General features: G+C 37.4%; 1 protein-coding gene and 1 non-coding gene across 2 annotated transcripts; one reads left to right on the top strand and one right to left on the bottom strand.

Moving 5' to 3' along the window:
• Nucleotides 1–5,098: 5,098 nt before the first annotated feature.
• Nucleotides 5,099–8,738, top strand: LOC113728933 (uncharacterized). The gene is made up of 3 exons (XM_027253283.2): nucleotides 5,099–5,792; nucleotides 6,589–6,756; nucleotides 6,867–8,738. The coding sequence occupies exons 1-3, from the start codon at nucleotides 5,247–5,249 to the stop codon at nucleotides 8,628–8,630; spliced, it is 2,478 nt and encodes an 825-aa protein (XP_027109084.2). The 5' UTR covers nucleotides 5,099–5,246; the 3' UTR covers nucleotides 8,631–8,738.
• A 2,586-nt stretch (nucleotides 8,739–11,324) lies between these two features.
• Nucleotides 11,325–11,396, bottom strand: TRNAH-GUG (transfer RNA histidin (anticodon GUG)). The gene has a single exon. It is a non-coding gene; the product is annotated as a tRNA-His (tRNA).
• Nucleotides 11,397–11,855: the final 459 nt, after the last annotated feature.

The raw sequence follows: 11,855 nt of genomic DNA, 5'->3' as shown, positions 1-11,855 counted from the left end.
CTTTAGTATGTTTAGAAAAATATCCACACATATTCACTGGATACCCAGATTTGCATGGATCTCAGTCTAAACTTACTTTTTTAATCTCATAAAGGTCTGGATAGTTTAGGTTTGGATCTAAATAAATTTCATCAGTTTTGATTTGGATCAAAGGGATCCAATCCAAACTCTACCCATTGACATGCTTATTAACAAGATAGACATAGTTCCTTTCACTATTAAAGAAAATAGGGTTTGGTTAACAAGTACTCCCAGAATATTGTTAAATGGCCTCACTTGTTAATTTTAAGAAAAGTGTAATTATTTTGAGAAAGTGTCCAAATTTAAGGAGTACAATAAATATGAGTGTGTATATTTATATGATAATTAAGTGTGATTTACGTATACTAATGAGTGTCCCCAAGGCATTCATTAAAAAAAATTCAAAAAAAAAATACATTGTAACTATATCTTAAATATCGGGACGCACTTTGATCCTCACTCGAAAAAATATTCGAGAAAGGGTTACATCTTACTTATCCACAATGCATCTTTGTCCTTCCAGGGTACTAATTTATTAGTCCTGCTCCAATCCTTCAAGCCAAAAGAAAAAAGCTTAGCATCATTCTGTTTTTCGTTTTGAGGGAAATGTTGAGCATTAGTGGTCTTTCTCGCGAGCATTTTTGGGTAATACCTAACGAGAAGTGACCACAATGCCGTGGGATACACTAATGAGCACGGATGTGGCATTTCCCATAAGTCATGAGTTGTAGTGGCCTCTAATCTCCTTGCACTCAGATTTCCATTTCCAGAGGTGAAAGCAATTTCCAGTGGCGACCTTTGAAGTATGCGAAGTAGTACAAACAAGGAAGCACCAATGGATTCCAGCAGCTGACACAGGCAACCAAAATCATTCTTATTAGTACTCAAAAGTCGGGACTTGGCTCCTCTTCAATGGATTCCTTCTTTATTTTTCATATAATCAAGATGTTTTGATCAGTATTCAAAATCAGGCTTGCCTGCTCTCCAATGGATTCTCTTTTCATTTTCCGTGGTGCATATTCGGTTACATTACACGTGTCTTCATTTAATGACAAGGGTTAGAATTAATTAAATTTAAAATGATCATAATGTTCTTCTTAGTAAACAAAAAACACATATAATGCATCCTCAGGGTCTTCTCATGGGAAAAATCTACTGGAGAGGGGGCTAAATCCCTCAAAAGTCAAGCGTGACGTACGAAACCTAACCTTTTCTTTCTCCTAGGTTGGTGCAAATCTTTTCTATTTTCTTTCCTTCGGCACTAAAAGGAAATTTCTATGCACCTAAAAAATACTAAAAATTATGCTCTTTCCGGGAAAGTGAATAACTATTTTTATATCGTGTGTTGGCCCTATCGTTGTTTGATATCCACGTACAGCATGGAGACGGAGTTTGTCCCCTATAGGACTTTGGCACCAACTGTCGCCTTAAGCGTGCCAAGAAACGTAACAAGAACCCCCAACCAAAAATAGGGTCAATTTTTCTTATTGAAAAATGGTCAATTCGGGCACACTACGACTTCACCTCTGAAGGAAATTTCAGGACGCATGAGTCTTTTATGTGTACGATCTAATTTTCTGTCTTTCTTTCATTATGAATAGATTCCTACCCCACCCCCACGGCCATAAAAAATTATAAAATAAAATAAAAAAACAAAAAATTCTAGGTCTTGATTCCAAGAGACCCACAATGCTTGCAAAGTCAGAGAAAGGCTTCTGTCCATTTCAAGGGAGACCTTTTCACTTAACGTTCTTTTGATGTCAACCGCCGGCGGAGCTCAGAAGGCACAATTCTAAAGTGGGCAGACCACCAACAGCCGAAGTAGACCTGCACGGCTGAGGCTGACGATTGCTTATCTGTTACCTAACTTTACAAGCTTATATAAGCGATAAGCAAACCAAAGCGTACCGTAAGACCACTTATATATACAAGCCTCCTAAAACAAATATTTCTCCTGCCCTTTAATTCTTCTTTGTTAAAGTTTGCAAATTTGTCAAAAAGGAAATAGATAAAGAAACTGCTGAAACCTGCTTTAACGAACTTGCTGTAATATTATAATGATGAAGATATAAAGTGTTTTTGCCGCCGCGTCCAAGTCCATATATGACCCTATCTTCTCCTCAAAGGATCAGCTGGAGCTAGAAAGCCGAAAACCAGAATGAAGCATGAACCTAATTTGCATATCATGGTGGAAATCGATGTGGTAATCCACTTGTATATAGTCATGTCTTGACTCATAATATAACTTTGGTTTTTTCAAGAAATTTATTTTGTTTTGCCCAAAAACTCAAAAACTTAATGGCGGGGGTTTCAACTGAAGGCAGCAGCAGTTTAATTTTCCGGCCTTGCATATTCGGCAGAGTAGCAGAACTAATGCTTGGTGTGGATGACCAGAAGGTATTCCTTCTTGGGACGAAAAGTTTAATTCATTGGTTTTTTTTCAGTGAAGAAAGAAAAGAAGGGAACGTATTATCACAAGATTTAGCTTAAGATCTTTGCAAAATAAAAATTCTTTTTGCAAAAGAATGTAGAAGAAAATATTGATAGCCAATAAACCCAAAATTGTCCCTTTCTTATCCCCCCCCCCCCCCCCCCCCCCCCCCCCCCCCCCCCCAAAAAAAAAAACATGAGGAGAGAGAGTCACAATTTTTGTCTTCTTCTCTTTTAGTGAGTCACCACTGAGGGGGTGCGTCGGGTAAATGGATATAAGGGTAGGAACATATGTCAAAGTCAAGAATACTCATGCCTATTAGTGTGTAGTAGTGTATCACCCTAGAAATATTCAACAGGAATGAAAGAGCTGATTAAAACATTAGTACAGTGAAACTCATTCCATTTCCAAACTAAACATGTAAAGGAGAATGATCAAAACGCCCATACTCATATTGGCACTTTTACGAACTGAACATCTCCCGAAATTTCCCTTACATAACATGCTTCCCGCGGACTCCCAAAACAAGGCCAAAGGGCCGCGTATCCGCCGAAAATGTGACGGGGGGATGCGGAGAAGAGGACCGGATATGAAGATTAGAGTTTTTAATTTTTTTTGTCATGTTAAATGGTAGTCTCTCTGCACCTGGGAGGCTGGGATTTAATAGGTTCAACGTTTCAATTTTTAGCAGTCAAATATAGAAGCTTTGCATCGCTGGCAATTGGTGCATCATCCGTACATGTCAATTTGCCGACTTCTAATATCCATTCGTACGTTTCTTTGATGGCTTGTTTTGGATTTTTGCAGCAAGTTGGTGGAATAACTTAACGTGGTGGGGGGAGGAATGAGTTGGTGATTAGGACGATATGACTATTAATAGAGTCGGATCAGATTAAACTCAGCCCATTAGAGTCGAAAAAAAGTTCGATGAGCCTAATCTTCTATCAAGTTGGATTGTATTTTGATCTAAATATTAGATCCGAATTAATAAATTTGAATCTAACTTGGGCCCTATTAAGTTTAAACTCGATATTCACCCGACAAAATTATAACTTGAGCCTAACCCGATATATATGTAATTATATATCTAAATATAATACTAATACTCTATATGTTATGTGTCAAAATATATTAATATATATAAGAAATATTAAATATACAAAATTATGTTTAAAGATTCAGAAGGACAAATCTTAGTACAAGTAATTGAGGACCTTTGAAAATGTATTAACTGTTGTTCATGTTTTATTAGTTTTCATGTACTTTGAACTAATTGAATATATTATTATTAAAAATTTCTTGATTTATATACTTTTTAATGAACTGTTATCTATTATTGGTTCGTATATAGTTTTAATGTTGTGATCCTATGGATGTTAAATTAGCTTTATAACTTAACAGTTATAATAATTATATTGAGAAAATTAAGAAGCAATAAGTAAGTTTAGGCCAACCCAAATTAGACTCACAATCTGAATATTTTATGAACCAATTATAAATTTCACATTTATTAACCTGAAATTTATTGTCCAAAACTCGAAAGTGGTACTAACTATATGAACTAAATCTGGACTTATTAAAACCTGAGTCAGATAGCCCGATTGACAAGCTAAGAGGTACTGAATGTGTGTAAAAAGTCCTAAACTCGAGCTCTCTCACTTATATATATTTTTTTAAAAATAAACGTGGTTGCATGCATGATGAACATTCAGCTCTTAGGAGCACGTTCATCATTTTCCGGCACTGATAGCAGTAGCTTGGGCTTGGGGCAGACTTTGGATTTGTTCAATTTTGACGGCAATCTTTCTGCTATCTGCAGTAGTAGAGGGACGGTTGAAGTGAGTGTGTGTTGTACGTGTGAGAGAGATAATTAGCGGATAACTTTTGTCCAGATTTGCCAAATTTGACCAACGTTTCTTTGTACTTGTCGTTCTTCCTATGGACAAAACCCAACTTGCACAGTCTCCAGCCTGGTGAACATAGCTTGTGAGCCCGCCATGAGAAGATTATTGTTATATTTTCCCTTGAGATAGGCAGATGTTCATCTTTCCTGCATCAAGAACTGTTTGACAGTCTTTCTGAACTGTGGGTCTACTGTGTCCAGACAACCGTACGAATTGCGTTCCAAGTACTGGTTATTTATCATTAGCGCGTAAGACATTAAATGTTTGGGTGGCATAGTCAATGATGATTGCTTGCAAATGCTGTTGGATTTTGAACCGTATAAGACGATAATGTATGATTATGAATAATATTACACGATAACAAGAGTGATATTACTGCAGCACTAGGATGATTAGGAACCATATATATATATATATATATATATATGTATATACGCAAGCAAGCAATCTGTTCTGCACCACCAAACCCCCCCCCCCCCCCCGCCCCCAACAACCGACCTCTTCCAAAAAAGAAAAAAAAAACAGTAGGAAAAATATTGATAATTGCATTACTATTTTTAAGCCCCATCTTCATCATCCTAATTCAACCCAATTAGAAAATTCTTACATGTGCAAAGTCCACTAGGGACCCAGCCGCCTGGAGGGTCCCAGTCCAGTGTCCACAAGCTACTCTAGCTTACCATTTGTTTCCCCTACAAAAAGGGAGAACCTCCTTGTACCCTCCCCGCAATGTACCCTCTCGTCTGAATTCTCTTCCATTCTTTCTGCATTCGCCGATCAGGCTTTACTGAGAACTTGAGGAGCAGAATAAACAAGAACCGCGTATGCTAGCTAGCTAGCTAGCAGAATCGCTCAAATATTCTTCAAATCCTATTCCTCAATAGTTAATAATGTCAATCCTACAATTTCAATCCGATCATGCTGGAGCAGCATGGAGATCATGCGTAGCTTCAGCCTTCCGAACAGCCTTAGCTTGCACAATTATTGGCTGCATCACCCTCTTTGGCCCGCCTTCATTTAAGCAACAAATAGCATTTCCTGCTTTTTCCTACGTGACAGCAATTCTTCTTGTCACAGATGCCACGGTGGAGGACACCTTCCGTGGCTGTTGGCATGCCTTGTATGCTTCCGTCTTTGGTGTCTGCCCTGCCATCCTTAGCTTATGGTTAATGGGGCCAGCCCAGCTAACCATTAGCACCACCGCCGTTGCGGTGGCGCTCACCGCATTTGTGGTGGTGCTGCCTGAAAACAGTCACCTGATATCAAAGCGTATAGCACTCGGCCAGACTGTTGTTCTCTACGTTTTAGCTTTCGTCAATGGTTCCAAAACTGACCCTATTATGCACCCCATCCACGTCTTAGCCAGTACGGCTGTTGGAGCCGTGGCTAGTGTTCTGGCCTTGTTGCTTCCTTACCCAAGCTTGGCTTGTTGCGAGGTAATTTCCTGAAATTCTGTAAACATTACCCGAATGTACTCTCTTTTTTTTTTTTTTTTTTTAAAGCATATAGGAACGTATTCTTATTTTAGCTTCTCGCATCATTGTATAACACTATATAGTTTAGTCGAAGTTCTTGAATAGCCAAGATCTATCGGATTAGATGTAGGCCATCTGGTTCGTTTAATAGTCAAATATTAACGTAATATGAGAATGTCAATTAATATAGATCACATTCATGGGGTAAGTCAAGACACAAATACGCAGACTCCAAATGTGAGTCTCGACTGGAGTCTTGCATATACGTAGGACTCACGTATTTGTAGCTTGATGCATTCAGACACCGGGTCCATAGTAGAAAAGGCCTAACAATAAAAGATACTGTAAAAAATAGGTAATGCATAATGATGCAAGAAAATACACGTACTCAAAATATGTACCACATGATTTATAAGTGAGTTTGTAAACAATGTCTACCAAATAAAATTTTATGAGTAAATCTTTTACACATTTTTTTATGGGTAAATCTTTTACACATTGACAGTACGTATGCTAGTTGATCTAGATGCATATCCTATGTACAAAATTTGATGTTTAAATTCAAATTCAAATAACGTGACATTCATTCAATCCCGATAATATAGGAAAGATTAATCCATATTTTATTAGTTTAGACGGTGGAGGAGGATATCATTCTTGTCTCATGTGACGTCAAAAATATTGAACCGTACTGCAAGTACGTGCTCCATGATGAGAATTATTCCTTTTTTATTTATTTATTTTTTTGGTAAGACAGGTAAAGAAGAAATTCAAGCTTTACGCTAAGAATGCTTCGGAGAGGGTAGGGGTCCTTATGAAGGCGTTCTCTGCACAAGACAAAACATCAGCACAAGCACTGATTTTGCAATCCAAGTCCTTGGCTCGCACGGGAACCAAATTGCTTAGGAGTATCAAATCCAAGCAAGTAAGCTCACTTGAAAAGCTTTATCCTCGTGGGGCTACAACTTCTATTTAGGCATTGGACCATAGACACAAAATATTTACGTTGATTTTTTTCTTTCCCTTATGAAACAGGAAAGCATGCTATGGGGAAGGCTTCCACTCAAATTTTTGAAACCTTATTGCATGAATCCAGGACAGATATTGCAAGAAATTGAGACACCTTTAAGAGGGATGGAAATTGCCTTGTCCAATGGTGCTGTACCATTTCCAGAGCGCAAAGATGATCTAGCAGGAATTGAGGAGCATATTTCGCGTCAAATTAAAAGCATGCCCCTTGTTTTAGCAACTACTGTCCCCGAAGCAAATGCAGAAAACGTTGCTGAGTCCCTCCAAACTCTTCAAACCGTCCCAACAGACCATAGACAATTGCCCTCTATTTTCTTCTTTTTTTGCTTGAAGCTGCTACAAGCAAAATTAGTTACCACCTCAGCAATCAGTTCTATCAAAGAAGGATCAACTGGTCCAGAAAAACAGGAGAAATGGTTCTTCATTCGGATATGGAGAAATTTGTCCATCAACATAAACAAAAGCAGGCTTATGCCAGCTTTCAAATGCTCACTTTCATTAGGCCTAGCTGTGTTCTTTGGATCATTATACAGCAAGGAAAACGGAATTTGGGCAGGATTGCCAGTTGCCATAAGCCTTGCATCAGCCAGAGAAGCAACATTTAAAGTTGCAAATGTTAAGGCACAGGGAACAGTAATAGGAACGGTGTACGGAGTATTCGGTTGCTTTATTTTCGGAAAATATGTTCCGATACAGCTACTATCCCTTCTTCCATGGTTCATTTTCTGCAGCTTTTTACGGCGCAGCCGCATGTACGGTCAGGCGGGAGGAATTTCAGCAGTCATAGGGGCAGTACTATTATTAGGAAGGAAAAATTTTGGTCCCCCAAGTGAGTTTGCAATAGCAAGAATCACAGAAACTTTCATTGGACTATCTTGTTCAATCGTGGTAGAACTTGTTTTACAGCCCACAAGAGCTTCTGCTCTAGCGAAAGTTCAGCTCTCCAAGAATTTTGAAGCGATGCGAAATTCTATTGGTGCGGTTAGTCTCACTGCCAGCAAGGCCAACTTGGAGGAAAGCCTGAAAAGGCTTAAACTCCAAGTGAATGAACTAGGAAAGCTCAGCGGTGAAGCTGAGGTGGAACCCAATTTTTGGTTTTTGCCTTTTAACAGTGCTTGTTACCGTAAGCTCTGGGTGTCCTTGTCCGAAATGGTGGAGTTCCTACTTTTCATCACTCAAGCAATTCAATTTCACCATCAAGAATCAGGAAGAGTGGACACCAATTTGTGGAAGGAAAGTATGAGCAAGATAAATGCTGATCTCAAAAATTTCAAGGAAACGGTTGACTCTTCAATAAAGTGTTTTGAAGAGGTCAGTCTGGTAAAATCACTTGTGTTATTGGACAAAGAGATGGAAAGGAAAAACATCTCTCTTGATCTTGAATCGGGGAAATCACCAAAAATCCCTTCTATGATGAAACTACCAGGTTCAGATGAAGAAGTGATCATTGACAAAACTCTAAGCCATTATCTCCAGCATTGCAACGAATTCCTTGAGGCTATTCGTGCTGATAAAGGTGAGAGGGAGCTCAAGAGCCGCATTGCATTGACTTTGAGCTGTATTGGTTTCTGTATGAGGGGGCTTGTAAGGGAGACCAGAGAGATTGAGAAGGCTATTAAAGAACTTGTGCAGTGGGAGAACCCGTCAAGCCTTGTGAATTTGCATGACATTTCTAGCAAGATACGTGCTTTAACAGCAGCTGCTGCAGACACCGACATGTATGAAGAACTGCAGCTAAACCATAGCAATGATTTGATTCCAAGGAAATGATGATTTTTGCATGTGTAACTGTATCATTCCTGAAATCCCCTCGCGTGAATTTTGCGTCTGTTGATCACGATTGAGCTTTATAAATCAGTGTTATGACCTGAAAAGTAACTCAGCAAAGCTAATGAACAAATTTTCGAAAGTTTCTTATACGAGAGGTGATAATCACCGGTTATCATATCATCGGTCTTTCGCCTCGCCCCGTAGTATAAGAAATGATTTTCTCTGAAGTGTTAAAACTTAAAATAGAGATGTAAAAAGATTTCCTTACTCATTTTTGAGAAATGTGCCCGAAAGTCAAATTAGAAATCTAGACAGAGGTAACAAGTGTAACAAAATAATTAAATATTACTAATATTCCTGACATGAAAATGGAAATGTTACAGTAACTTTGAAACAATGTTTTAAAAACCGGATCGTTCATTGAACCGGTGAAGTGAAAGGGTCGAGATTCAATCGGTCGAACCGGTTCAATCTCGGTTCAATGAATTTTTTAAAAAATTATTTATATAAATATATATATGTACAAAATAAGACATGTAATGGATTAATTTAATACTTTATATGATAAAAGGTTTACTATTTTTTAATAACTTGGATTTTTTAAAAATAAATTTTTTAAATTATAAGTTAAAACAAATAAATTTCATCTCAATTTCAATTATATCTAAATCCAACCCAAAAATATCACAATATTTTGAAATTATACAAAATTCACGTCTATGAGAATTTAGATATTGTGAATTTAAATTTTAATTTACGTTTTAGAGATTGCAATTTAAAAAAGGAAGTTTGGAGTTCGAAGGAAGTCAAGAAAATCGAAAATAGAAATGTAACCTTAATAAGAAACAAAAAATGAGATAAAAGTGAGTGGTTGTAGCATTAAATAATTTGGGTTAAAAAAATAATTCTTTTTGAACTTTTTTCAATTTAATGGACAAAAACAAAATTAAAAGATGGAAGAAAACATCAATAAATAAAAATAAAGAGGTTTGATTAAAAAGGGAGTGACAAAAAAAAGAGGATAGAGAGAGAGAGAGAGAGAGAGAGAGAGAGAGAGAGAGAGAGAGTTGAAAATTAAAAAAAAAGAGCCATGAGAGGATGAGATTTTATAAGAAAAATGGAAAAAAGAAATATGAGTGTTTGCTTTATATAAATAAGTTATCAAAAAAAATTAATAGGATGTGATGGTGCAACGGTTAATACATTGGTCTTGTATTACAAAGGTCTAGAGTTCGATCCGGTCCGATTTTCAAAACATTGCTTTGAAAGGCCTTATTTGGACAGTAATTTTTTTTTTAAATTGCTATGTTTTCCGTAGACATATTTTTCAATCATTTTTTTATCTCACATCTACCCAAATTGCCACAGTAATTTTTCTACAAAAATTTCAAAAAAAATGCAATCCAAACAATTAACCGCTAATTTTTTAGAAATGTTACTGTGACTTTAAAAGTTACAAGCTCTTCTTAACCACTAATTTTTTTTTTTAAATCTACCGATGATCTATCTCATTATCCTTGTACATTTGGATATTTTCACCTCTTATAATAATTGGTAGAGATTTTTATGATGCATGTCTGTAACTTTCACTTTCAGAGCTGTATTTAGAGCTGTTAAGTTAATCAAGTAGGTCGAAAGCTCGTTAGAACTCGACTCGTTAAGGCTCGAGCTCGGCTCGTTAATTTTGGTTAACGAGTCGAGCTCGAGCTCGAAACATGCTCGTTTAGTTAACGAGCCTCGTTTGATACTCGAGTAGCTCGTTAGAGCTCGTTAATGAATGGCATATTTGTCATTTTAGAAATCAAAATTATAAAAATTAAAAATTATAGGTTTTTATTAAGGTTAATTTGCACGAACTCGAGCTCGAACTCGTGAATCTCGACTCGTTTGTGATAATTGAGTCGAACTCGAGCTCGAACTCGAGTCACATGTACATTTAACGAGTCGAGTTCGAACACATTTTAAAACTCGTTTTCCTAACGAGCTCGAGTCGAGCTCGGCTCGAATTAAACTCGAGTCGAGCTCGGCAGCCAAATACTCGGCTCGACTCGGCTCGATTAACAGCTCTAGCTGTATTGTTTATCATGTTATAACAAAATGCTTTCTGAGTAATGAATTACGATTCTTATCCCCCCATCACCGGTGAAAGGAAAGGCTTACTTGCCGACGTGCTAAAAATAGCAGGCCTCTCTACCTTACCTTTTGGGCTCTTTGCCTTGTTAGTCTGGTTACAATCTTATGCTCCAGATAGCATTTATCCTTCTGATGCCATCATTATGACAAATCAGATCATAACAAATCTACAAACAAACTCTCTCTCATTTTGTTGTTTACTTTGCCCAAGTTAACAGGTCTATCAATATTGTAGAAGGAACTATCTATCTTCCCCCTCACAACAGTGGTTCAGCGGTAAGCGAACTCTTAAGAATCCTTGTGATTTTGAGTTTGAATCTTACCCTGCACTTGAACCTCCGTGACTCGTCCGGGGTCGCTGCGTGGGGTCGTAGAGCATTCCTCCAATTTGGTATGATGACTCAGGTCCTAAGGGTTCGAGTCGAGGCATATTTCGGGTTACCAAAAAAAAAAACTATCTATATTCATTATGGGCCCAAAAAGGGGCGTGGTCCGTCCACTGAATCACTACATTACTGGCCTGCGGAGTGTGGACGACTCATTCAAAAACAATGACGAGAGTGTGGCTGCTGGGATTCGAGCCCAGGTCTCCACGGCCACAACGTGGAATTCTTACCACTAAACTACAGCCACTGCTTGCTGAATGTTGTGCAGATTAACATATATAAATGGATTTGTTTTTGAATTATGCCTTCATCAATTCAAGGATATAATTTTTTTTAAACACTGGTGGCCGGTTGTAAAAAGGCAAAAAAAAGAAAAGAAAATGTTATTTTCATTTTCACCATTTGTTTTATCATATAATTTAATAAATAAAAACTATATGATCAAAATGGTAGTGAAAATTTGATTAACAAAAATGAGAATGCAAATAACATTTTCTAAAAAAATAAAGGGAATATCCTTAAGACAAGTTGAGGTTTTTAGTAATTTGATACGAAAGTAGTCAAGGTAAAAGTGAATCTAACAAACTGATAGAACTTGAAATCTATTCACCGTTTCCTGGGAAAGACGTTCATGTCTAATATAATGATAAGGGGTGGGAAAAGATGTCAAGGCAAGAGTGAATCTAACAAACTGATAGAACTTGAT

The sequence above is a fragment of the Coffea arabica genome, chromosome 1c (assembly GCF_036785885.1).
Source record: "Coffea arabica cultivar ET-39 chromosome 1c, Coffea Arabica ET-39 HiFi, whole genome shotgun sequence".
In the NCBI taxonomy this organism is placed as follows: Eukaryota; Viridiplantae; Streptophyta; class Magnoliopsida; order Gentianales; family Rubiaceae; genus Coffea; species Coffea arabica.
Note: the sequence above shows the minus strand (reverse complement) of the source record. Positions and strands in the feature narration are given on the sequence as shown.

Bases quoted from the DNA above. Each gene is read 5' to 3' on its own strand.
- LOC113728933 (XM_027253283.2), top strand. From the start codon at position 5,247: ATGTCAATCCTACAATTTCAATCCGATCATGCTGGAGCAGCATGGAGA. The intron at 5,793-6,588 runs GTAATTTCCTGA...TTGGTAAGACAG, and splicing joins CAAGCTTGGCTTGTTGCGAG to GTAAAGAAGAAATTCAAGCT. The intron at 6,757-6,866 runs GTAAGCTCACTT...CTTATGAAACAG, and splicing joins GGAGTATCAAATCCAAGCAA to GAAAGCATGCTATGGGGAAG.